The 27,396-nt window shown below is 41.9% G+C and overlaps 1 protein-coding gene and 1 long non-coding RNA gene across 4 annotated transcripts; one reads left to right on the top strand and one right to left on the bottom strand.

Moving 5' to 3' along the window:
- Positions 1-386: 386 nt before the first annotated feature.
- On the bottom strand, positions 387-10,829 carry LOC120323250. Of its 3 annotated transcripts, XR_005563556.1 has the most exons (5): positions 10,768-10,829; positions 10,622-10,667; positions 10,297-10,431; positions 9,675-9,819; positions 387-833 (listed from the first exon to the last, which is right to left on the bottom strand). It is a non-coding gene; the product is annotated as an uncharacterized LOC120323250 (long non-coding RNA). The 3 variants fall into 3 exon arrangements; XR_005563555.1 differs by having other exon boundaries at positions 10,297-10,667; XR_005563554.1 differs by having other exon boundaries at positions 10,297-10,796.
- Positions 10,693-27,105, top strand: ACADL (acyl-CoA dehydrogenase long chain). The gene is made up of 11 exons (XM_027751960.2): positions 10,693-11,049; positions 13,016-13,177; positions 15,624-15,761; positions 16,208-16,372; positions 17,299-17,365; positions 18,619-18,783; positions 19,413-19,514; positions 20,736-20,849; positions 22,954-23,081; positions 25,168-25,254; positions 26,505-27,105. The coding sequence occupies exons 1-11, from the start codon at positions 10,976-10,978 to the stop codon at positions 26,596-26,598; spliced, it is 1,296 nt and encodes a 431-aa protein (XP_027607761.1). The 5' UTR covers positions 10,693-10,975; the 3' UTR covers positions 26,599-27,105.
- Positions 27,106-27,396: the final 291 nt, after the last annotated feature.

A 27,396-nucleotide genomic window follows, 5' to 3' on the forward strand; every position in this document is an offset into this window, starting at 1 on the left:
AAACAAAGTGCCAGATTATGAGACATAACCAGTACTTCCCTGAATTTTAATTGCATGGAATCAAGTTAATATTGATTACATCACTTTCACTCCTCAAAGCACAAATAATTTTTAGAGACAAAACAGATGAAAACAGATAGAATACTCCTTTTCTATTACACTGTGACCAAGCCTGAAAGTATTTCACAGGGTTTCATGGGGAATGGATTTTTATGCTATCCAAAAGTTTTAGTAATTTTGAAACATTTCCACCCCAAATTGAGACCAATACCTGAGAAAATGTTCATGTGCTTATAAGACAAAAACATTTTGGGGTGATCTTATATAATTCAGTCATTTATAAAGAATTACAAACTCTTTATATAGTACTAGCCTCTTTCAGCTAGTGACTTCAACTGAAACCTCTTTATTCATTTTGAAAATGTAGAAAAAAGATGTTTGGGAAATTTAACTACAAGGAGTTTTTTTGAGAAACACACCAAACACTCTCAAAGTCAGCTTTAGCTTCATCAATAAATCCCCTTCAAAAGATACCCAATCTGAAAGTACAGTTAGGAAATGCCTAAACAGTAGGAGAGCAGGGAAACCTCCTACTTTGCCTCAAAACCATTTAAAGGTTGAACTTTTTTCAGCCTTCTGCCTCCATACTAGTAACACAAGCATCGCTCAGAGCTCTGATCCTGGGGAATGCTCCTTACAAAAGGCTGCTTTCTGTTATATTTTTTGTGTTCACCTCAGAAAAGAAATACTCCACACAACCAGGACCGAGCTCCAAGAGCGACTGCAGAGCCCAGCAGCTGGGGAAGGAAAGCCACGCTGCATCTGTTCAGGCTCTGAAAAGAGAAAGCAATTCTCAGTTCCTGTCATCTGACACCTCTTGCCACCATTACATTTGCTTTGTATTTTAAATAGAACGTGGTTAATGAACATACTTTCCACTACTCGATGCAACTGATAGTTTAACTCCTTGGGACTAGGCCTAAATCCCCAGGGAAAGGTCAAGCTGCTAAACACTGGTTCTTGGTAGGTAGCAACAGACACAGCAACTGGCATGTGGGGCAGGCAGCCTACAAAACTGAGATGGAAGAGTCAGAAGGATTGAGGAGAGGTGGTCACCTCTCCTTGGTCATAGTCCAAGGATATATGTGATCCTGCTCTTGGAAGAGACTGTATTCAATGAGTTGGCCGCTACCACACACATCTCCACAGCTGTTTCTGCCAGGACAGGGATAGCCAAGCAGCCCATCCAAGACGGGGATTCATGTCCACTGAGCAGAATGTTCCTCTTGCAGTTCCCTGTTGTCTGAAGTCCAATGTCCCTCTGTCTAGCACTGCTCAAGGGTCTGGGTCCTTGGTAAGGAGAAGGTAGAGGCTGTTTTCTACTACTCACAGTGCTTTTCTTTGAATATATCCTAGACCCAAAAGGGCTTTCACAGAAAACCACATTATCAACAGAAACACCTCTTACATTCAGCAACTGAGCATCAGAAACCTGGACACCACTCTTAAAAGGAACAACTATTTCTGCACTCTATCAACATTCTCCCTAGTCTTGGACTATATTTTATTTTAGAAGAACCATCTCCAGCCAGTGGGCAGTGCCATTCTGTGCAGAAATAGACACCAGACAGACAGGAAAGGGGCATTTATCCAGGACAACAAAGCACAGCAGTCAGGTATGCCTGATGTGTCAGAGTTGCCAGTCTTACAGCACCTGAGTGTTGTACACAGTGCACTCCACTCACTGCCACAAGCTTGCTTGGGCAAAGGTTGCTCAGACATGTCCCCTCACAACTCTCTCTGTGCAGCTTTTTTTCCCCCCTCACTTCCAGGAGACACTAGTCATTTCTCCTCCCACCTACTAAGAAACCAAGGAAGCACAACAGCCACACTATTCTTCCCTACAGCAAGAAGGAATGGATAGTCAATTAATGAATTGACCCTAACACTGCAGGAGCCAGTGTATGTGTGCACTGCCACCTCACTGCATCCAGCCAAGGCTATGAAGATTTGCTATCTGTTTGAAGACATGTCCAAAAAGAGAAGGCTCCAGAGAGACCTTAAAGCAGTCTTCCAGTACCTAAAGGGGGCTTACAAGAACACTGGAGAGGGAGTTTTTACGGGGGCATGTAGTGATGGGATAAGGGCAAACGGCTTCAAACAAAGAGAGCAGGTTTACACTGGATATTAGGAAGATATTGTGAGGGTGGTGAGGCACTGCAATAGGTTGCACAGAGGATTTGTGGATGCCCTGTCCCTAGAAGGGTTCAAGGCCAGGTTAGATGGGACTTTGAGCAATATAGTGAAAGTTGTCTTTGCCCATGGCAGGGAGGTTGGAACTGGATGATCTTTAAGGTCCCTTCCAACCCACAACATTCTATGATTCCAACACTTTTATAAAATAGCAATATGTGATTATTTCCCATTATTGAGGTGCCTGACATCGCTGTATAACACCACCTGGGTCCTTCACACAGATCTGCCAGCCCTGACCCTCATGCTGTAATGGCAAATCCAAGAGAAAATTTGGCAGACATCCTCTTTCTGGTGGGCAAGCCTGACTGTTCACATCACTGAGCCCCCTCAGCCTTCATATCCCTGTTCTCTACACTAGTACTGAGGTAATTTTACAAAGCCACCGTACATGTGACACTTCCATCTGAACAAACTCCACAATTGTAACTCTCCAGTGAAGTAAACTTGCTTCCACAGTAAAATATCGAATACCATTATTACAAGAACAATTGTTCCACTTCAGCAGGTTTTCAACCAAATCTCAAGCTTTAAACACAATGCATTCAAACACTCCTCTTCCAAGTACTACTTTATTGTCCATGCAGTCCTCCTGCAGATTTAAATCTACTCCCTTCTTTTGCTGGGGAGGCTGACTTTTACAGGCATACAAGGAAGGGCTCAAATGTGTAACAGAAAAGATGCTTCCTCAGTAAGTTGTTATTTCTCATCCATTTGATAACAAAAACGTGATACTTTCACCTACACAGGCACTTACATTTACTTCAAAATGAATTCTGACGTGTCACTGAAAGTATCAAATTTCCCTCTCACGCCGACCTTCGAGATTAATTGGCACAGTACATATCAGACCATGGTTTATTAGTGCATTAAACTGAACTTTGCGTTACCAACATCTACGATTTGGGAGGATGGTATAGATTAGTTCATAAACATTTAATTTATCCACCAATGTAGCAATAATGGGTAGCAGCACTCCTAAATCAAACTGTTTGTTCTAAAGAAATGGCCAACCCTCTGGAAAGGCTTTGCACCAAAAAATGAATGAGGGAGATCGATAAAAGCAATAAAAACACATCTGTGTATTTCCTTAGCAACATGAAAACTATTTCAATAGGGATTATCCACACTGGTTAAAAGAAGGAGCAGTGATAATTATTATACTTTTAAACAGAAAAAATAATTTTCACTGTGTCTCCATAGTTTACATACACCATTTATTTCTTTAAGGTGTACAGTCTTCTGCTCAATGAAAGGTATTTAGGCATGGAGAAATGTCACATGGTGAATTGCAGCCAGTGGCATGGCTCCAAAGGACCCTTTGGTGGTAGCTTTGCAATTCTTTCACTCTAAGCTCTTTCTTTACTCCTTCTCTCTTCTCCTCTCTTTATTTACTTCTTTCTTCTCTTAATCTCTTCTTTTTTTTATTCTCTCCTTAATCTCTTGTGGATGACTTAAAGCCAATGGTTTGCATTTTACTAAGTTGTGGCATTGGTGTTTGTTGGGTGCTTTAGTGAAATGCCTCTCCTTGGTTGTATGTTACCACTGTGAACCTTTTACCAAAATGCATATTTTCTCACTAATTAAATGAAGTCTCTTGGAAGGAAGCGTGTAGCTTTTTCTCTTTACGCAACTTCAAGGTATCAAAGAGCTAAAGGCTCTGCAAAAGTTCAGGTGGGATCTCTTGAAGTCTTCAATACAAAAGTAATACTCCCAGTAAAGCTTAAGGCTTTGGGACTGAGGTGTTACAGTAAACAAAGTTTCTAAATTGTATTCTAGACTTCCTGATACTCAGGACTCCTAAAAAGTCTCTCTTCTCTGAGGGGAACTCCTCTTCCAGGCTCTCAGCCTCCATTAACTGAATTCTTCTCCAGGGCTCAAACAAACACATGCTTTGCTGAATCCCAAACCCAGCAATATTAAGACAAAGCTACACCTCCTTCCACGTGAAAGGGGTTAATTGCTTCCTATACTTTTGCTACAGAATCCTAAACCAGCCATCATTCAAGGAACAATGAGAACATTGTGCATGTTATCATGCCATGCGCTCCTGGCACCACAGGGGAAATTGAGGACGGACATTTTATATTCACTTCCTAGGCTGTTATGCTTCTCCACTCTATCAATTCAGAGACACAAAACCATATAAGTTCTCTTTCATCTTTCCAAACATCAGCTCTCTAGAATGTTTGCTCAGGAAAGCATTTTCTTTGGCTCCTTGTGAGACAAAAACAGACACGTTTTTTACTCCATGCTACGCTGAACAGCACTATTTTTCAAGTTATTCTCCTTCATGCAAATGACAGTGCTTATTAACAGTCTCATTAGCTTAAAAAGTGGTTTCAATTCAGAGTTTCTCATCTGTAACATTCCTGTCTATCTGAAGAGCTAAGTTTGTTTTTAGAAATGACAAATAAAACATCTCTGCCTTTGTTTAACTTCCAGAGTTTCCTCTGGTCTGTTCCTTGGTCATTCAGGAACATATCTGATCTTCAGAGCAAGGGTTGATGCTCTTACTGTACCTCTTGCACGTCCCCCATGGAATAAAAAACAGCAGCTGACTGAACATGTATGTGAACATGTGAAGGCCATACAGCAAGAACACATTTTCAGAAGAGCAGAACTTTCTTACCTTTTTGGCACATTTGCTGAGGTTGTGAAACAAGCTCCACAAGGAGGGTAGGCCAGTATCTGCATCAGCTCAAGTCACAGCCTCACAGACACAAAGCAGCCTTACTAATCACCACAGCAGGAATTCAGCCATCCCAACACGCCTTTCTACTTCCTCTGAGCTCAACACCTGCACCTGTGCAAGTGTGGTGCTTGGCTAATTCAGGCTCTTGGAAGCAGTGGAGCACCTGTTAAATCCTTCTTTCCTCGGTGTAGATTAAACCCATTACATTATTTTACACATCAATGACATTAATTTCAGTAGAAGCTTCCGTCATGCTATTCCTGCCAAATTTGGTGCTACTTGCTGAGACGCAGGCAAATTCCCTCCCAGCCCCTGGCTGAACTGGGGATAAGAAAACATAATTTTCTTTTTGCCTGCACTAATAAGTCCAGCCACAGCTGAAAAACAGGTCCTGGTGTCAGTGTCTAACAAAATTAGCAAAAAGCATGTGAATGATTTCATACCAGGGGCTTAAACAGAGAATTCTCAGTCTCCTTTCACACCACCAGCTCTGAACTGGTGAGAAGATTTTTGGCTAAGGTCCAAGTTAGGCTGATTTCAGCTGAAGACCTATGGAGGAAACACCGAGTAGCTCATTAGAGCTACTGTATCTAAACCCCCAAGAATTGGTGCATGAAACAATACAAATGTATTCTGCACATTAAAAAAAAAAAAAAGGTGTTAAAAGAGCAGAAAAGCAACAGATTTTAGGACTGGCAAGCCCTGGCACCAAAGTTGCTTGGCACTTCTGAAGAAAAAGTACTTCATGAGGACTGATCTCAGTGTTGTCTTTATCATTTGAGCTCTATTAAACCAGCCGAATGGAGCAGCTTTCTCCCAAAGACCAAACCAATAAGGAACAAGAAGTCTGAAGCTGTAAGCATCAGTACTGCTTGAACAGAGATAGTTTAAAACACTATTTGGAGTGCTTAATGCCACCACACAGCATACCATTCATTTTGATTCTGATATAATAAGAAGTACAGAAGTATAGTTTCATCCTAAAGCAACCATAATACTGATTACACATACAGGTAGCAGCCCTTTTCTGGGAGGTAATGCCTTATTAGCACAGCCCTGTTTCATGCAATGCTTTCAACCTTCAGCAACACCATAAGTATATTCATGTCTGCTGTGATCAGCAAGTGCCTTTCTGTGCCTTTTACAAACTGGTGCTCTGATCCATGTTGCTTGAAAATCAAGTGCATTTTTAATGGTCTGCAGGACAACAGCTCTGATCAAGAGACAAACTTTGCTGAATTCTTCATAGCCCTCTTTGAGAGCTTTCACCCTGTGCCACATGCTAAAGTCAATGCAGATGGGTGAACAGCTGAGTGAGTAGCTGAAGTTTCCTTCTTTGGTGCCAGACGTAACAAATTCTCCCTACAGAGGAAACCAGGACTTCAGTCTGTAACTTCCATCCTCACTGGGAGCACTCCCTGCAACTGCTGCTCTTGAGCTTTGGTAGAAGGATTTTGAAATAATTTACTGAGAACTCGTACAATCCTGCTCCAAATCAGCACTGCTGCATGCTGAAAACTGCTGACAGCTACCTAACAAAGACATGTCTGCACAGGTTTCAGACCTGCATCCTAGATTGACAACCCTTTTAAAACATGTTACTTTGAGGTTTCATGTTAAAAGACCTGACAAAACCAAAACGTGTCCCATGGTAAGATATTACCTGCCACCATCACCTTCAGACCTTCAAGTCATGTTCTCAGGTCATGAGACTCCCACACTTGACTCCCACATGCCTCTCCCTGCTGATTCCCAGCTACTGCTGGACCTCATATGCAGGTTTTGGAGAATCTTTCTGTGGGACATTTCTGGTGCTCCAAGGCACATGTTGGAGGAGATGGCTCTCCTGCCAGCCTGTGCTCTGCCAGGACAGAGGAACGGGAGCTGGTTACCAGGAGCCCCTGCCCTGAGGAGGCCCACTGGAAGGCACACACATCAGCTGCAGCCCACGTCTCTCTGTCACATCGTCTCACACCCCATGGCTGACACTGTGTGACCCCATGCAGAGGCATGCTAAGGAGAGTTGCATACCAAGGGCAGAGTAAGCTGAGAGCTTTGCATCTTATTCCAGCTTGCCCTGCACTATAATGCCAACATTAAAAAGTTGATGATGGGCACACATGCTAAATTGGCACTCTGTTCTTGAAAAAAGACAGCACATCAGCTTTAAATAACTTATTCAGAAACCAAACCTCTAGGCTATTCATGGCTAACCAAACCTCTAGGCTACCTACTTTGCTAACTTTGTATTTAGCAAGGCCATGTGCTTTTTTTTTTTTCAGTAAGATAATGCTTTAAATTACATTCACTATGGTAAACATGTTAGACATTGTTTCCAGCAAAGAAGGCACTGAATATAAGTTCTTTCCAGCTGTAGCAATGATGTATTAACATTGAAAATCATGAAAAAAAGGAACATAAAGGGTGACTCAGAAGAGATTGCTCAACCAAACCAACTTGTAACAAAGCCCAGATGTCACAAAGTTCTCAGATTAGGGCAGTAACACACTGTAGGGGAGCCCACTGACTTGGTGTCTGCACATTATACTGGCAACACTTCTAATACCAGACAGGTGGATATTGCTAGTGCTGGGTATGATAGGGGGCACAGTGTTTACCACAAAGTAACAGAGATCTGAGCAGTTGGGAGTCTCAAATGGAAAATTCCCCTGCTAAATATGCAATATGACAGCAGGAGAACTACTAATTTGGGAGAATTTGCACCCAATAACATAGGACAAACTATATCCCTTTCCTGAGCCATGTGTACCAGAGGTTAGAAAGGAGTCACCGAGAACAGTGGAAAATAAGAATTAGAGGCTCAGTCTGTGACTTTGCCCACAGGAGGAATGGAGGTGAAGGGACCAGATTGCACGAGGAAGGAGTACAGCACTGTCAGTTATGCCAGGCTATGCTGTGTCTCATTAAAGTTCCATTAGGTTGTTGCAAGAAAAGCACAATTCCAAACTGGGAATAGCATCTATAAGAAGGCCAACAATGCATTTGCACTCTGCCCTGCTGCACTATCTACTTCAAGTCTGTTTTCTGCAAGAACATTTAAAAAAACCTCAAAAACCCCCAAACAAACAAAACCTTCCATCGTTCTTAATAACTAATTCTTTATACCCACACTTCTTCCCCCCCAAAAATGGTATGCAAAATGTCAATCTGCTAGCCACTGTCTGTTTTGAGGCATTTCCTGATACCAGGAACCGATACTTGAAACCTGGACAAAGTTTACTTTTCTGTGGCTTAGGACAGGATCTACCATCTCTCAGCTCCCTTATCCCTTCACCCTGTGTGTGGGTGATGGGATATGTCCTGCTAGATTTTCTTGCTACAGCAAAGCTGCCAAGACTGTAAACGGGGTGACCTGGCATCTCTGGGAATGGGAATCTCCTTATCAGCCTCCTGTTTGCTAACAGATCTGAGACCAAAGTGCTGGGCTCACCCAGGAGCCTATACCAGTGTAAGGAAGGCACTTCCCAGGAGGCTGCTGTACCTGACAGGGCCTCATAAGCATAGCCAGATTTTACCTCTGGGCATCCAAATGCAGTAATTCCCACCAAACTCCCATTCAGTTCTTCTCTCCCAGCTGCCCCTGCATGGTCCCTCCTGCCTACTCTGATATAATAATATGAGATCAGACTCCAAAATGAAAAAATAGCACAAGTTTCCAGGCTCCAACTGGTTTTGTAATGCAGGTGCTTCTGCCTATAACTACAGACAGACAGACAACTCTGTGCATTGCCAGTATGTCACACTAAAAACACTCATGCCCTTAGAGAGGCTAGGCTGCTTTCAGGTAGGCCCATCCATAGGAATTCCTGTAGTGCCATCTCCTGGCTTAGGGTGCAGGAACACAATAGTTGAAAACAGCACTGATCAAATGAAAGATTTTTTTATATGTATACACTGAAAAAGCTTTACAACTTAGTTTAGACTATGGATCAATATACAAAAACATACAAACCATGGGCATTCTCTCAACAGATTTTGTACAATTCTCCTCCCAATAAAGTATTAGCTTAAAATGAAAAATATCTTCTGAGCTGATCTGCTTTGTGCTTTCAGCCATTACAATCTTGTCAGCATTTTTTTTATTTCTCAACAAACACCAAGGCTGTAAGAGACCCTTACAGAAGATTTATGGAGAGGAGATCAGAGCTTGTTTTGCATAGGAAGACTTTCCTGCCTAGAAGAGGTATCTTTCCCAAAGAGAGTTTTAGACTTTTCTCCTCCTGCATTCCAGAGAAATGCTCCCTGGTACGAGAAAAAGGCAAGTCTTGCAGACATGTCGAAGGCCCCACAGAGTGGGGTCCAGGGATAATAAAAGCCCTGAGAAGAACACAAGGGTGTGTCTTTCCTCAGGCTCAGTGTTTGAAACACCCTTAAGAGTAATGTTCTCTGAAGTCTAGTGTTCTCAACTTTGGAAATAAATTTTCCTACAATCCTTCCTCTGCCTGGCATTTCAGGGGTACCTGTGTATTATCTTACTTCACAAAGGCTTAAAACTCGCCTTTTGCTTAAATTTTTCATGTCATCTCATGACTCCAGAGGATAATTTCTGAAGGTTCCACAAAACCACATGGGAAGCGAGGAAAGCATGTAAAATCCCATTGATGGGGACTGTACATTGTTTTAACCCCATATTAATCACAATGATGATGGGTAATGCCTATTTTCTAGATATCAGTTATAATTAATCTATCCATTTGTAGCTTACGGTATTGTTGGTAAAAGAAGCACGTAGGAGCTCCTTTCTCGGTGAAAGATGCCCATTTACAGCTCAAAACTCTCCCCAGATGGCTGACTCAGGAAAAGTATTCTCCGTCAGGGCTGTGCCCCATGCAGCAGGGTGACCACAGGAGCTGGAGGGACAAAGAACGACAAGCAGACTGTTAAACCTTTATCCTTTCCCCCACCTCCAGCGATTTCCTTTTCCTTAAAGTAATGCCCCCTTGATATCGAGCTCCTCAAGATCTGAATAAGGGTTTGAGTCAAAATATAATTTATTTTCAGTACAGTTATGAGCACTGAAGTAACTGGGGGAAAGGTAATTCTGTCAGTGGGAGACCATGACCACCTACTCATGGACTCAAAACAGACTCCAGACTCCAATGGAGGGAAGAACTGTGCATGAGGCACTAATGAGCGCGAGAAGCAAGAGGTATAACTAGCAAATAGGGGATGGAGTACTTATTAATAAGAAGGTTATGTAACTAAATGTATGCGTTTTTTAAAATGTATAGATAGTGTAAAATTTTGAAGACTGGGGAGCTAGCCTTTTGTGGGTTGCCACCTAGGTCCCTACTTTGCGCAAACTAGAATAAAAAAGATAGAAATACCTCGCCTCAGTGTGCGAGTTGGTGCTGCGTGATGGGTGACGTTCAGGACAACAGCTCCACCCTTCGGAAACCCACGCACAGCAATGATCATAAACCACCTCCTCGAGGGTAGGAGCACTCAAAAATTAACGTGGGCTAAAGGCAAAATGACCAAAATGCCCGATGAGGGGCAGCCGTCAGGGGAGGGGGCCGGGCTTCCCCTCACGCCGGCTCGGGAGGGTGACGGCCCCGTCCCTGAGGGTGCTGAGGGGGAGGACGGAGGCGCGGCCGGGCGGGGCCACGCGCCCCTCGCGCCCTGCGCCGGCACACGGACCGCTCCACAAACCTCTGTCACCCCTGCTCCCGCTCTCCTCCCGGACGTGACTTCGAAGCTGCATGAGAAAAATATTTATCATACACGTTTCACCATAATCCCGCTCTAAACACGGAAGGGATTTACAACGGCGGGTAGGCGGGAGCAGGGATAATTACAGGGGTGCGTGTTGCTAGAGGCTTTGGGCAGCATGACCCTCCGCGCGGGGCAAGCAGAGCAGCATCGCTGACAGAACTGACGGCGACAACGAAAGCAAGGGACAGTAACGAATTAATCGCAACAGAACAGAGCGCCGCGGCTCGGACCGCCCCCGCCGCCCACACGCGCGGCGGTGCCGCCCCGCGCTGCCCCGCCCTGTGCCGTAAGATGGCGGCGCGGTTGCTTCGCTTACGCTCGGCTCTGCGGGTCCCCGGCTGCCGGCCCTTCTCTGCCCGGGCCAGGTGAGCGCGGCCGGCCGTGGTGCCTGGGGAATCCCGCCGGGGAGCACCGCGAGGGCGGGTGGAAGGGCGCCCCGAGTTTGGGCTCCTTAGAGAGCGCGGTGTGTGTCTTTGCCCATCTCCGGGGGGGGGGCGTGTGTGCGGGTTGATGGGGCCGTATAGCTGTATGTGCACACATTCTGTATGCATACGTGTCTGTGGCGGGTGTGCGCATCCGTGTGCGTTCGGAGGGGTGTGGATGCGTGTGCTCTGTACGTGTGGCAGGAGGGTTGCAGGCACTGTATGTGTATATAAAGGCGTTATGTGTATGTGTGCGGCGGTCCTCCCTTTGCAGGAGGCAGCTGGGGCTGGGCGAGCCCCCTGAGCCCGGCGGGTCCGGGATCCCCCCGAGCCGGGCGGGTCTGGGAGCCCCAGCGCATCGCCGTGATATCCCGACCTTTGCTCCACTTCCCGGCCCGGCCTGGGGACAGCGAGTCCCGTGCTGGCAGCAGGTGACGGCTGGGCGCGTCGTTGCCCGGGCACACCATTCCCCCGTGGCATCAGGCGCTCGGGATCGGGGAAGGGGGCAGAAGGGCAGGAGTGCGATCACACCATCCCCGGCCTTGGAGTTGTCTTTCCTAGGGCTTTGGTTGGCGTAAGGGATCAGCCAGGCCCTTCCCCTGTGTGACATGCAGGGTGTGAGCCATAATTAAACATAAGGGGGGGGCTTAAAGAAAGCTCAACATCATCTTAAACAGCGTTAAAAGTAAGGTAGAGCTTTTGGGAGAGTGACTGTGTGCCTAGCTTTGGGGGTACAAAGTACTCAAGTTGCTGTATCCATTTTTTTACAAATACGATTAGAAATAAACAGAGTGCGTGTTTCTGGGGTGTTTAATCCTTTGCACCGGGAGAGCCTGAGTAACTACACGTGGCAGTAAATAAAGACTTTCGTCTCAATAACAGAGTAAATAAGTGTGGGCTCAGCTGAATTTTGCGGGACTACACACAGTTGCTGTGCTGAGGAACTGAGGAGAGATTAACAAAATACTTTGAGAAAGGAACAGCGAATGCCTTTTCCGTTTCCTACAGCTCAGCTCTACTTAAAATTTCTGATGTTTTATGGCAATAAAATAAAAACAGGTAAAAGAATCCAATGCACAAATATAAATCGAATTTTCATTTCAGCCTTCAAGTAATATGTCATCCTTTATGTTCTAAACCCCTACAAAAGCTTTATAAACCTTTCCTTGTTATTTCATAATTATACTTTTCTTGTGAGGTTTCTACTACTGATACCACTGTTCCAGTTTTTATTTTTTTGTTAAAGCAGCATTTTATTTTTATGTATGTTTTTATCAGAGTTTTGTGAAGATCAGCCTTCCCGCACAACAAAAATACCGAGATTTAGAATGATTTAGAAAGTATTACTTTCAAGGTTAAGTATATGTGATAATGCAGAATACAATACATCCTTTGGAGCGTGCAAATCCACCCTGCACTCACTTTTATTTTGAGTATGTGAATTTTCAGCGTCATGGGTTTGCAAGTTTGGGGCTTTTGGGGAGGCATGTACAGAATGAACAAAATTCACCAAAAAAGTTCACTTGTTCATAAAGCTATTCCCTCAGTTTAAAATGAGCTGAATTGCATTTTGGAGGTTGTGTGGCAGGGGGAGAGAGAAGGCAGCGATGATTTTTAGCATCTCTAATAAACAGAAACTTTATTATTTTAGCTATATATGTATTATTATTGTTTTTAATTTATTTGAGGTGTTAAGGACAAGCTAGTCTGGCCACACCTCCTTTAACAGCTCACTGAAGTGCAGTGTCTCTTAGGTCTTTGTATTTATCGTGCATATCCTTTGGACCTAACAGCGTGCCAGAGTTGGGATGTGAACCTGTGTTTAGCAACACAGGTGTTTCCTCTCTTTTAATGTAAACATAAATAGAGTGCCTGTGCCCTAACAGATGCTTTCATTTGTCTTTCTTAGTCCTCTGCAAACTGAAGAACATGGCACAAAGCGCCTGGAACCATCTTCTGCTAAAACTTTGATGGATATAGGCACTCGGAGAATCTTCTCATCAGAGCATGACATCTTCAGGGAGAGTGCCAGGAAGTTCTTTCAGGAAGAAGTGCTGCCTTTTCATGCAGAGTAAGATAACCTCTTAAACATTTTGTTTTGCCAAATGATATGCATTTTTTTCCCCCAGAAATGCTTTTTGCAGTGTGACTCTTTATATGACAAGATAAACAGGTTATTAGTTTTCGTTTACAAGCTTTGTATTTCAAATTTAGTGAATTAAAACAAACCTGTGAAAATCACGCGTGAAGAAAAATCACACATAATCAAAATTCGCCACATCCTCTGAGCTCCAGTGTAGGCAGTGTGGCATCCTCAGCTTAGGCCTATGAGCAAACATGCAGTTTGCAAGAGTTGCAGCAAAGTATTCCTGCTTTGTAGGATTAACTCTGACACCAGTGTCTTGGATGGAGTTAGGGGACAGTTCAGTTCCCATGGGGCTGATGTAACTAAAAAAGGCGTTCATCTTGTGTCTAGGTTACATTGCAGTAGATTTTGTAACAACATACAAGTTCACATAGCATGGTAAGGTGAATTATGTATTACCAAGAAACTTGCACAAAACATCTTTGTTTAAATTTCTGTAACTTTTACTTCTGTGGAAATACGGGACAGAGTAGAAGTGTTGTAGTTCCACTGAACTAGAGCTGGAGGGTGGTTTTAGCCCTTATTTTAGTTATATCCACTCAAGTTATAGTTGGGGAAAGAAAAGAAATTGAGGATTAAGTGGTTCTGAACTGAAAGTGTTAAGCTTCAGTAGTATCTTAAGCAATTTCTACTTTACTTGAAGTGAAAACAGTGAGGGGTAGTGAAGGGCTTATTCTGAAATTGCCCTGCTAGGTGAATGTCCTGATACAGCTCACAATTGAGTGGGTGGAATATTGTGGCTCTGGGGCAAGAATGAACAGCAGGAGGCAATGGAAAGGACTTACAGCGGGGTTGGTGGCAGCTAGTTTTTTTATCCTCAAACCACAGCCTTGTAGTAGTATGCTATGCTCTTCCATTGTGCACTTACATTCTGTCCACAAAACCAGACATTTTCCCTCGTCTGTTGTTAGGCTTGTGGTGCAGGTTTGTAAACAGGTACTGGGTCTGCTTGAGGTTACTGAAGATCCTGTTTGCTGTCGTGCTGACGCAGGGGTTTCTTAGAGAGGCTGGAACAAGTTGAAATTTTGTTCTTGCATCACTTCAGTGACTGATGAACCGATCTGTTCTCACACCTTTCAAGCAAACAAGGAGGCTTCAGGCACAGTATATTAATTGTCTGGGCTGATGTGAAAAGCCAAATGTGGCATCAGTGAATGCAATTGTGGATTATTGTGAGGAGGTGAAGCTCTGGCGATGGGTGAAGTAGAGACAGGAACGGCCCTGAAAGCGAGGGGAGGGGTGAAGCAAAGGTGGTCAAGAGAGATTTGTGTAAGATTTCCAGTGTAGGAGCAAAAGCTCTGGAACGGAGCTTAAACACTAGAAAGCTTAAATACTGGAGCAGGTTGCCCAGAGAAACTGTGAATACTCATCCCTAGAAGTGTCCAAGGCCAGGTTGGATGGGGCTCTGATCAACCTGGTCTAGTGGAAGATGTCCCTGCCCATGGCAGGGGGTTGGAACAAGATGACCTTTAAGGTCCCTTCCAACCCAAACCATTCTGTGATTCTGTGATGCTATTCTTTATGTAGGATAAGATACTTGATTAACTGTGGAAGAAGAGATGTGATACAGCTCTGCTGCACTCAGGTGTGTCAGAGGAATGTCTCTAATGTAATCTGTCTATCATATAATTTTAAAATTGTGGTTTTAAAGAAAAAGACATTAAAAAAAACACCCGGGCCATTAATGGCTATCCAACTTTCTACTGAGTTGGCAGATCCCATTAAGAGGAACTATTTTTCTAAGATTGAGGGATTCCCATGGTGTTGAAGTTTGCAAACTGTCAGCAGCTAAGCCTCAACTCTATCTGTTTACACAGACTTGAAACTACCTTAAAGCAGTAATTTCACAAAATACAGTAATGAGTTGTTCTAAGTGCACAGGGACCGATTTTTATATAAAAGTGACTAATATGATAGCATTTTGGTTCTGATAAAGCAATTCTCGTTGGCTGAGTGGAAGTCTTTCACAAAAGATACTGATGTGTTATACTCATTTTGTACTGGGGAAAATGGAATGCCGTGAAGATAAAGACCTGCTTGTAATTATCCAGATGGTTGTGGCTAAATCTCCTAAATACCAGTCTGGTATAACAGTCATAACAAGTCTTAATGAAATTCCTGTCAGGTTACATGTTGGAAGCAGGAGTTCAAACTTGTTTTACAGTTGGTGCCCCTGTAATGCCAGTGGCATCTGTGGACTTGAAGATTAGAAAACCTGTGATTAATCCACTGCTTCTTGGCTGTGAAACATAGCTGTGTGTGTACCCTCGCACTGTGTGTTGGTGTTCCAGTGTGAAGCAGCAGCCATGACAAATAAATAGTAGCGTGTGGGGGTTTAATGTGTGGCCTTGTTCTTGTGTTCGTTTTGCAGATGGGAGAAGAATGGCCAAGTGAGCAGGGAGCTCTGGGAAAAGGCTGGACAGCAGGGTTTGCTGGGTGTTGCTATTGCTGAAAAACATGGAGGCATCGGAGCGGATATTCTCTCTTCAGCCATTGTCTGGGAGGAACAGTGAGTACTAGATGCTTCAGGAAGTATTTCAGTGATGACTATTTTTTTTTCCATGAGTTGTCCTCATTATGTTTGCTTACAGAAAACGGAGTTCTCTTTCTTGTGGAAAGGTTAGTTTACACATATGTAAATCCCTCTTGTTTTAAGTATTCCGGATCACTGTTTGAGTAACAAGTGTCATTGTGCTCCACTGGCTGGGGGAAGTATTTTTTTAGCCTGGTACCCATTTGGCTGTGAAAGTACATTCTATAAATAATGGTACCAGTGCTTTAAATAATGGTACAAGTATCTTAATGAAATTCCTGTCAGAAGCTTAGAGTCTCTGAGACTTCTGTGTAGTGGGATTTGCTTCATTGTTGCATTTGTGTTGTAATGATGTAGAGTTCAGTGTTTAAGTCTTTGTAGTACTTTTTCCTGAACTTCCCCCCGCCTCTTTTTTTTCCCAGAATGTACGTTAACTGTACAGGCCCAGGGTTCAGCCTTCATTCAGATATTGTCATGCCCTACATTGCAAACTATGGCTCTGAAGAACAGATTAAACGCTTTATCCCCCAAATGGTTGCAGGCAAGTGCATTGGAGCTATCGCCATGACAGAACCTGGGGCTGGCAGGTAAGCCAAATATTAAAACAATTGTCTCAAATTATGTGCTTTCTATCGATTTATCAGTGAAAAACATTCTGAGCCTCCTGGTTTATATGGTCACCTTAGCGATTAGACTATCCTGCATTAGGTAGGACCTTGAAAAACCTGTTATAGATTACTACATCTTTGTCATTTCAAGGTATTAGCTCTGAGTATGTTTCTGTATCATCCTGCTATGGGCAAATATGCTTTGTATTTACTTTTGCAATATAAATTTATAGTTACCAACTTGCTTGTCATGTGAGCATACTTTTAATATGAAACATAGGAGAAAATGACATACCTTGGTAAAGAAGGCTTGACTTTACTATTAGCTTTTGTTGTGGAACAGAGCACCGTATTTTCGTTTCTCTGAATCCTTCCAGAGAAATACTCCTCCTTGCCCACTGTTATTGAATGGCAGCCAGCACGTGTTTGGAGTAGTCAGAGCTGGCTAGTTTCCAAAACAGAGAGGGACAGATGAAGAGCAAAACCTGTTGGTGTCATGCTTCTACAAATGGTAGATGTGGCCCGTGGCTTTTCGCAGAGCCTTCTGATCAGGACTGAGCCTGTTTAGAGGATGTGGTTTTGTCTGGCATTTGTCATTTAAGGCATATTGGCGTGAGGGGATGCTGACCCATGCTTGTATTACACCACCTCCCACAAGCAGAGATGGGAAAATGGGACCTTGTGCTCCTGTATGGTTGCATAGATTTATCATCCTTTTCCACAGCGTGTTTGTGGTTCTGTGTTACACTCAGCTGTTTCACTGTGTTTCACTATCCTCATGTGTTTTCACTGAGCCCATGCCTGGATGATATAAAATCTACCTTATTTTGTACTGGGTAGAATTCAAGATAAAAATTGCAGCTTCCAGAATGGTTTCTTGAAGGACCTCTTGAATTTCGTTTCAGTGACTTGCAGGGAGTACGGACATACGCGAAAAAAGATGGAAGTGACTGGATTCTTAATGGGAGTAAGGTGAGTGCACAGACATACGTGCTGCTCATAGGCTTTGGGAACTGAATGCATCCAGTACAGTGCACCAGGGTGTGCACCACAATTAGGATCTCCTCCCAGTCCCTTTGCTTTTGGTTTGGGTTTTTTGGTGTGGGTTATGTTGTGGGTGGTTTTTTTTTTTTCTCAGTTACTTTTTTTTAATAGATCTTAAGATGTTTTGTTACTGGCAATTTACAGACCAGTTTATGGGAGGGCTTGTTTAGATTATTTTTGTAGCTTTTAAGTAACGCTATCAAAAGGGCTGTTTTCTCTTAAACTGTGAATAAAAGGGGAAAAAAGGTGCTGCACAGTATAAGCAGGACCAAGGGTGGCTTTTAATACTGAGGTTTAAAAATAAAATATATGCAATACTACTTGTGAAATCTTCTGTGGCCTGAGTAAATACATGTTTTGCCACAATGCAAGCTTCATAATCTTTATTCAGGAGCTTGCTGGTCACGTTAGCAGAAAAAAAGAGAAAACCAGCTGTATCAGATGCTCTGTGTGTGTTGTAAAGCTGTTGCAAAGCATTAACCTCTTCTTTCATTGCTGCAGTAAAAAAGCAAGAAGGCAGGAATAGCATTGAAATAGAATGTGGGTTCAACAGAGCTTTTTTTTAAAGCTGTGAAATGTCTTAATCTTCTTATGTACCCCTGCTGATAACATAGACTGATGGAGACTTCTGGCCTTAGCAGAATTGCAGTGATGAGAGTGTGTGCAAGCGAATATGTATGTACAGATGCTCAAAAGGTGCTCATGCTGTTCATTTGAAGCCAAGCAGGACAAGAAGCTCATTTCTTTTGCTAGAGTTAAGATGGATCCATTTGGCAGGTCCATGAGTCATTCTACGGGATTAGAGTAAGCAGTAGTGACAAGAAGTCATTGATAATTTTGTGCATTATACCTTGCTGATTTAATTTGTAGACAAGAGAATCTCTGTGTTCATTTAATATCTACATTTGATACTGCATTCTTCTTTATCATGGGATAGAAAAAGAAACAGATGTGTGCATTCTGTGACTTGACACTTCTGCCCCACACAATACTTCTCAAACTAGTGTCTGCCTTGTTCCAAAACACTTAATTGAGAAACCTTAAAATTCTGGACGCTTGAACCTTGCCTTTTGGTTCACCTGCGAAAGTGTCAGTGTAATTTTGCTTTCTGCTACTTGATGATCTCTCCTAACTTCTCTCCACATAGTCCATGGCTTTATTCCAAGTTGCCTTTTTTACAGGTATTCATCACTAATGGTTGGATGAGTGATGTCGTGATCGTGGTTGCGGTTACAGACCGGGAGGCCCGATCCCCTGCTCATGGGATCAGCCTTTTTCTGGTGGAGAATGGAGCAAAAGGTTTCATCAAAGGACGCAAGCTGAACAAAATTGGCCTGAAAGCTCAAGTGAGTTCATGCGACCCCTAACGTAATAGACTTGGAGGAAGCCTAAACCACTTAATGCCTAGCAATGGCCAAATAAATATAAGATGGAACTGTGGTTTTATTCTAGTTGTTAGACTTTAGAGCACAACCACGCAGAGTATGTCTGCTCATTTTGCCTATGGAAGTCTGAAATGTGGTCTGCAAGGAGACGCTGAGGAAGCTGGGTTTGTTCCCTCTGAAGGAGCCTGGAAGGACAGGCTGTAGAGATGGTGGAACCAGGTTCTTTGTGGTGCAAAGGAAAAGTGGCAAATGACGTAAGTTACATTAAGGAAAATTCTAAGTAGGTATTAGGAAAAAAAATTCACCATGGAAGTGGTCAGGTAGTGGCACAGGGGCCCAGAAAGGTCATGGAACCTTCATCTTTGGAGCTTTGGAACGCATAAATAGGACAAGGCCCTCAGCTGATTGTTTTTCTGGAGCTGCTTTGAATAGGAGATAAACTAGATGACCTCTGGAGGATCATTCTAGCCTAAACAATTCTATAATTTTGTGTTAAAGTGTACAATAACAAGAAAAAAATAGGGCAAAAGAAGTGTAATGAAGAGATTACAATGTTAGACTATCAACTGTTGTGTTTCAAATCCTCTTAGGACACGGCAGAGCTGTTTTTCGAAGATGTGCGGTTGCCAGCCAGTGCCTTGCTTGGAAAAGAGAACAAAGGCTTCTACTACCTGATGGCAGAGCTCCCTCAGGTAAGAGGAATGTGAGTGCTTGCTGTCTGTGGGAAGAATACAAAGACAATTTTTGTCACTTAGTCTTGAAGTTTATGTATTGTGAGGAGTCACCTTGGACTCTGAAGCAGGATGTCTGTAGGCAATGTTGTGTTGATGCTGCTGCTTTTTAACTGAACTGTGCAGTGCTAGAAGTGCAATTCTTTGGGCATTTTAAAAACGTTGATATCTACCAGGTCAAAGCCATATCTTTTAATTTTAATCTTTTAATCAGCAACCCAGCTATTGAAGAACCTGAGGGTAGTGTATTAAACGGAACATACCACAGTTTCCTTTTGTACTTTTACTGTGGAACCACTTTGGTTAGTAAATTAAATATAGCTTGGAGGTCTCTGATGCATTTGGCATTCTCTTTAAAAAAGAAACAAGCACTGCTGTTCTAGCTCTTCCACCAGTAGAAGCATATTAAAGATATATGGAACTCTGTTCATATTACAAAGTGAAAAAATCGTTTAGCTGCCAAAATACCTTGCTAGTTATGACTTAGTTTATGAAGTTTTGGAACTATTTGGGAGGACAAAGAAGCAATGTAGTTTTTCAAAATGTGACTGTGCTTTGTCAAAACTATGACTTTGTATTTGTCTCATCTGGTAGAGATCAAATTTATTTAATTTTATACTGTCAGTAAATACAAAACCTGATCAAAAAATATACATTACAGCTTTAAAGAAATAGACACACTCATGAACAGATTCAGCGTAATCGTCAGATGATTTCAGTGATGCCAGAAGCAATTGTTCTGCACTTAGTTTTTGGTTTTCACCATGTTATGAGGAAGGAAAAACTAGCTGTTTTTGTAGGCTTTGTTTTTTCTAGAGTTATCCTATTGAAATTGTCAAATATAGTTGTTACTTAGACTGAACAGTGAAAACCAATAACAGAAACAGAATTTGACGTGAATTTTTCAGTCAGTAAGAGTCCTGTGGTTGATTTGTGGCTAGTTTTTGAGTCACCATGATAGAGCCACTACCCTGTCTTAAGACCTAAAAGTGAGCTTTAGGCAGCAAGGTGTTCGTCCCACTCGCTAATTTCAGTAATGCAATGTCGTCTGGTTGGGTATTTTGTGTGACTTCTGCCTCCCCTCTCTTAATGAACAATACTGAACATCTGTGTCCCGACTGTGCATCTAGTGTGGAGAAATGTGGGATAACTCAACTGAATCACATAATTTGTGTCCAAAAGGAAAGACTTCTGATCGCTGATATGGCTCTTGCTGGCTGTGAATTCATGTTTGAAGAAACAAGAAATTATGTGAGGCAAAGAAAAGCTTTTGGGAAGACAATTGCACACTTGCAGGTGAGTTTGAACTGAGAGACTTGTATACAAATTCCAGCGTGTGCTTCCTGTACATCTGTGTATGTGAAATAGTGAACAAATCAAAATTTTGAAAGGATTATTTTCACGGGTTTCATGTTTGGACTGTGTTGTTGCCTCTGTGCCCATCATTCATTTTTGAAAAGCAAAATAATCAAAAAAACAGCACCAGAAAAGCCTTAGTGTATGTATTTTATGACTGAGGTAAATGCCTCCAAGCAATGCTGCTTTTGGAAGGTAAATATGTAGCCAAGAACTATACTGGCTCTTTGCTGCTGTGAAGAACAATTCCTGTGTTGCTCTTAGGCTTGCATTTTACTGCCAGAGGTCATAATCACAGGGTCCATCACACCTGCATGTGTTTCTGTGTCTGCCCAGAATCCTGGAGACTGCCTGTGCAGGCACTGTGTTCCTCTGCACACAGAGCATTGCAGAGAAATGGCATTAGAGGCTGGTGCTGGTGGGCACTCCCAGCAGTGTTCTTGCTGCCCAGGTGCTGCAGAGGTGCTTGTGTTGTTTTTGTGGGCTTTATGGGTGTTGTAATGAGATTCCTCAGCCAGCAGCGAGTTGGGTGTTTGTGTGACTGCCTGTAAAACTGTTGGATTATGCTCTGTGGGCAAACCTCACTCCTGACAGGGGTAGGTAACTGTGTTTTGAGACGTTTGTGCCTACGCTCTTTAGCTGCAGTCATAAAACAGATGTTGCTTTGCACAGGATTGTGATATTACAGTTTTCCTGAAAACCACATTAGCGGTTAGGGCTGAAGCAGACCAAGCTCCTGCATGTGGGGTTTATAGGATAGAAGTGACTCATACCAGTTAAGGATGTTGGCTGCCTCATTTTTAATATACTTTTGAAATAATTAACAACAACAACAACAAAAAAAATCCATTTCTATGTCTTGGGACTTCCTTTGTCAAAATCAAATCTTTCGTTGTGAAGGGCACCAGAACTGGGCCCTTTGGAGGCTGGAATGCCAGGTATCTTTCAGGAGACTATGATCTTTGTCTGTTTCTAAAGTTAACATTCAGGAATCCATGATTTCAGATGGAATTTAGTATGAGCACCATGCAACTTTAACACAAAAGAAATACATTTTACCTTTTTTTAATGTAGGTAAGGGATGATTCTTATTTGTATTAGCTCAGTATGCAGAGCTCTCCAAAATAATTTCCTTTTTTTAGGCTAGGCCACTGCCAACCACCTCATAAAGTGTATTATTTTTGCCAAAATAATACATTTCTGCTTATCTCTTCAGTTTCCTTTTTTTGTTACTGCTGGCTAGAGCATGCATATAATAAATAATCCTTTCTATTAGAGCTCTGCCCTGGCTAATTTATTTACTCATGCTGTTTGAAATCAAATCTTATCTTTGTAATAGTAGACTGGTCTGGTATATTTGAAGCAAGATGATCTTTTTTTTTTTAATACAATTCTAGAACTGAGCTTAGAAAGAACTTTTGTTATTGGCTGATATTTTTATCCTCTCCCTACCAGACTTACAAGAAGATGGTCTGAAGCTTGCCTGGTCTGGTTTTAATACCCTTATGATGGATTTTTCCTCTTCTGTCTAGAAACTCTTTTCCAATGTGACAGAACTCAGTGCTGAAAAGCTTTCTGCTGGTCTAAAATTTCTTTTATTTTTTGCTTATGTCTCTTTGCACGTGACTGAAATTCTGAAGAATGCTTAGGAAAGCATTAAATAGATGGTGAAATGTTGTTGTTAAATGGGGAAATCTGTGGCTCTACAGAGTGAAAAGACATTTCCCCACAAGAGGGAACACCCAGAGCCTCCTGTTCTGTGCTCCCTAGGAATTTGTTTGCCAGGCTCTATGGCTTTTTCTCTTAAATGCATGTTTTGAGTTGACCTTGAGAAGTAAAGGGCAGTAATTCTCTCTAATAAGACTGGTGAAGACATAATTGTACGGACAGTAAGGCATCTTCTGGTGTACAGAGCCAAAGTTGTTTGAAATAGTGATTTCTAACAGAAATACTTCTGGAAAATGCTTCATTTTCTACTTAAAGTGTTAAACTGTACTACTTCTGCTCTCTTTCCTCTGCCCCTTCTATCCAATTCCAAAACTAGACGATACAGCACAAGTTGGCAGAAATAAAAACGCAGATTTGTGTGGCCCGAGCCTTTATGGACAACTGTTTGCAGCTCCACGCGGATAAACGCCTGGACTCTGCCACAGCTTCTATGGCAAAGTATTGGTATGTAGTTACAGTCCTTTGGAAGTGTTACTTGCATGATCTTGCCAGGAGTCTAGTGATAAAAACACTGAGCTGTTAAGATCTAATGAAAAGATAAAATTACTGCCCGATTAAAGCAACGTTGTCAGCTTCTAATAGAGACCACTAGCTTTAACTTTACTCATGTGCTCAGCAAAAATGTTAGTTACATTGAAAACCAGTGTTGGTTAAACAGATCAATTTCAAAATAAAGACATGCTTTTGAAATAGGCTTCTATTAATAACAAGGTCAGGATTCAGCTTTAGCTTCAAGTATGTGTGAGTTCTCCATTGGTATTTAGACAAAGTTTACATTTTACTGTAGCAAATTGTTGTTCAATGTTTGTTGGGTTCAGCAGTTTTTTGGTTTTTTTTGTTTTTGTTTTTAATGGGGTATGAGGCTTGTTTTGCCTTTTTTTTAAAAAAAAAAAAAGCAAAATTGGAATATATTTGAAGCTCTATGATACTTTTTAGTCAATGTTACTTAGCAATTGCTGTTTGGTGCAGCCAGTTTTCAAAGCTGTCTGGTTTTGGGAAGAAATAGTTGGCTACGGCTGTCGCTGTAACTGAGACTAAACAGTGCTTTCCTTTGTTGTTCAGAACTGCTCCTCCCTCATCCTGTACTTGGTGGTGTTATCTGTTAACTTAGGTTTAACCAGAGAAATCTGGACAAGTGGAAACATCTAAGATAGTGGCACATGAATTTGGATAGTTTGAGTTTGCTTGCAAACTCAAGAGGGGAGAAAAACGCACAAACGAACAAATAATTTTATGGAAGATGCACAGATTTACAGGTTTTAGGCTTTTAGAACTAAGTATAGAGGAAACGAGCAGAGAATGCTGAGGGGATCCAGAGAGAATATTTAGAGTAGAAGGAAGGATTTTTGATAGAGTGTTATTCCTGGCACTGGTTACCTGGAAGTATCAAGTACATAAGCAGAGGCATTCAGTTTTGAGGAGGAGGAAACAACTAGTGCCAGCTCAGATACGCAAACTTACTTCATCAACGAATTGCCCAAAGCAAGGCATTTGAAACTCCCTCACTTTCCCAAACTGTTCAGCATCATGATTTTTTGTGGATTTCCCCTTTCACTAGTGGAGTCCCTGTGGCTCCCTTCCATAAAATTTCTTAAATGGTCTAGAAAATACTTGAATATAAAATTGCTTTATTCCCTAGTGTGTCAGGAGACTGTCCAGTTAATTTTGCTTCAAACCTTTGGTATAGTCAGTGATATGACTTAAAGCTTTGAAGGATTTTAAAATGTGGTTTGTGCATCTCTTTTCTTACATCTGGAGAAACGTCTGCTGGGTTGTTTGGAGGGTTTTTTTTGTGGTGAGAGGTTGTGTAACGTGCCTAAATTAATTTGGGAAAATATATAGGAAAGACAGTTGCAGTAACTCACTGCTGCAGATTTAAAGTTGGTATAATAAACTGTAAGGATTTCACTGAATGAAGGGATGGTTTGGAGAAAAGGACTCCTACATTCTTCCATGAGAAGCAATTGACTTGAGTTGTCATTTTTGTTCCTTCTGTTGCCACTCTGAAAGCTGTATGCTTAGAAAGTGGGTTTTTTCATGTCTTGTAACTTTGGCTTGAGCTTCCAGTGCAGTTAAAATTTATTTTGCTGTTAAGTCCATATTTTACAGGGATCAAATCCGAGAAGAATTACAGTACTTTTTAGAATTGAAGATTCTAAAATTTATGAGGAAATGTAGTTATCCCCAGGTGATGGTTATGCTCAAAGAGCATCCTAGTGTGTTGCTAGTGGGAATGGGTGGGGGGAAGCCTGATTTGCTCTTAATTTCTGGCAAAGCTGAGGGGTTTGGTAAGAAGAGAGACTGTATCTGTGTGCTTCACAAAAGCAATCTCTTGGCCTGTGAGAAAGGTGAACAAGCCTGAATGTTTTGAAACCTTTCCTTCTCTGAAAGCTGTTTGATAAAGAGAATGCATTAAATTGAACAGTATTTATTTCTTACTAGTCATGTTATGTTTTTGGCTTAACATAATCTCGTAATGTTTCGCAGCATAACATCCTTCTAAAACCAAATTTCTTTTTGTCCATTTAAGGTGTTCTGATCTCCAAAACAGCATAGCTACTCAGTGTGTGCAAATGCATGGAGGATGGGGGTACATGTGGGAGTATCCAATTGCAAAGTAAGTGTAACATTTCAGACTTGCATGATGAAAGATTACCAGCAAAGTCAAATGAGGCACTTCCTTTATGTCTCTGTATCAGTTGTTTAGTGTTAGTAGTGATTTACTGTTCCTTTTCTCATCGTGTTTATTGAAAGGCAATCTACTGTACGGATGTCTGCAAGAAGGCTTTGTTTTGATTCTCCAAATAACTCTTAAGCTGTTCAGCAATTACCTGTGTTTTCACAAAATAGGAGTGGGTTTTTTAGAGGAAAATAATAATTGAAAAAAAGAGAGAAGCAAAACCGTAAAAACAAAAATGAGAGGAGCTAGTTTTTATATTTTATCTGAAATTAATGCATATGTATGAAGAAAAGAAAATGTTGATACAGTCTAAGTCTTGTATAATGCCACAGGATATCAACTTGCTGAATCAAGGGCATGCCGGGCTACACTCAGCTTTTTTACACCTTTTAAAATGAAAAGCTAAGAGATTTCTATGCAGAAAGAAGAATTTGCCACTCCCAATTTTTTGCTGACTTCATGAATTTAGAGACAGGAATTTTTTGTCTGTTTCCTTTTGCATTATCTGTGAAGGTTGTGTACCATTAGTGCCATTTGCCACAGTAAGAGGTTTTGATGCTGATTTTATTAAAAAAAAAAAAAACCAACCAAAAAAACCCCAAAACAACAAAGGGGGTAGAAGTAGCAAAACAAGGACTGCTGTGCAGTTGTCATAAATAGATAAACTATTCTTTTTAATTAGTAGGTTTAGATTTTTTTTTAAATTCATTAAAGAGTATAAAATATTGCTTTAAAATAACTTATTTCTGGGTGTTTTCAGTGAATGTAATTTGTGAGTGTTCTGCAGCCTATCTTACTAAAGGAAGGCCAGCAAGTCTTGATCAGGGTGTCCTCAAATCCTTGCTTATCTGTGTGTGCAGTAGTTGCCCATACAGGGTTTTATTATCAGCATGGTCCAGCAACATGCATGTTTCCAGGGAATGCCTCATTGCTCCTGAGCTGTTCTCTCTATAGTGAAGCAGAATTAGGAGATTCCTGGTTTGGTTCACAGCACTTTGCAAAGTTATAATATTTTAGGCAGTTAAAGCCTCTAGGAAAATATGAACCTCTTTAACAACAGGAATTGTGTTTAAAAAGAGGGATCTTCAAAGATAAAACAACTGTTTTTCTTTTGATTGTATGTCCATTCCGAGGAGGTGTTTTTAATCTTTCCTTGCTTTGTTTTGTTTCCCCCCCCCCCCCCACAGAGCTTTTGTGGATGCCCGTGTTCAGCCAATCTATGGTGGTACCAACGAAATAATGAAAGAACTTATTGCTAGAGACATTGTCAGTGACAAGTAGGGCAGATGCTTACTACTTTGGAGAGTCTCAGAGAATCCTTTTATATATTAATATATGGCATAAAATCAGGCATCAGAATGTAAGGTAAATAAATTTGGTGTATCATATTCTTTAAATGAAGTGACACTTAAAAAAAAGAACAGCTAGTAACACCAGTGTGCTCATATGCAGGATATCTAATATCTAATGAACTTTAAATGTTTTTGGACAACACGGAGTACTCTGTGTTTCAAGAGTTTTGAATCCAGCCCTCAGTTTTCAGAATCATATTTCCAGAGGAGTCATATTCTTAACTAATAAACAAAATTAAATGTTAATGTAACTTTGAATTTGTATTTCCCCTTGAGAAGTAGAACTTGAAACTTTCGCTATTGTTGCTATACACCTGCTCACTGCACAGCAGCCGCCCCCTGTGCAGCTGACCCTTATGTTTACATCTAACCCGGAATGCCTTATTTTAATTAGTTTGTTCAAATAAACGTAATAAAGCATTTCTATGCAATCTCATGCTTGTCTGCGTTACTTCAAAGCCCGAGGGGGAACCGGGCTGCCTGCTCCCTGCCCGTGTTCACCTCAGGGTGCTGAGGGGGAGTTCGGAGGGAGGGAACATAATGCCGGTGAACGTTGTTTTTCTTTTATTGGCATAATAACTCGGAAATATTTAGGAAGGTTAGTGTGTTTATGGGGTTTTTTTAGTTATTTTCACATGTTAGAGGTTACAGTTGCACCTCCCGCAGCGGGCACAGCGCTATCCCCTCAGCTCCCTCACAGCCCCGGCGCGGGCGGGCGGGAGGGCGG

Source organism: Pipra filicauda, unplaced genomic scaffold (genome assembly GCF_003945595.2).
Source record: "Pipra filicauda isolate LSUMZ 115617 unplaced genomic scaffold, ASM394559v2 scaffold21_size4447388_pilon, whole genome shotgun sequence".
Lineage (NCBI taxonomy): Eukaryota > Metazoa > Chordata > Aves > Passeriformes > Pipridae > Pipra > Pipra filicauda.

Coding starts and splice junctions, on each gene's coding strand:
- ACADL (XM_027751960.2), top strand. CDS start 10,976: ATGGCGGCGCGGTTGCTTCGCTTACGCTCGGCTCTGCGGGTCCCCGGC. Junction 11,050..13,015: donor CCCTTCTCTGCCCGGGCCAG/GTGAGCGCGGCC, acceptor TGTCTTTCTTAG/TCCTCTGCAAACTGAAGAAC. Junction 19,515..20,735: donor TGATGGCAGAGCTCCCTCAG/GTAAGAGGAATG, acceptor TGTGTCCAAAAG/GAAAGACTTCTGATCGCTGA.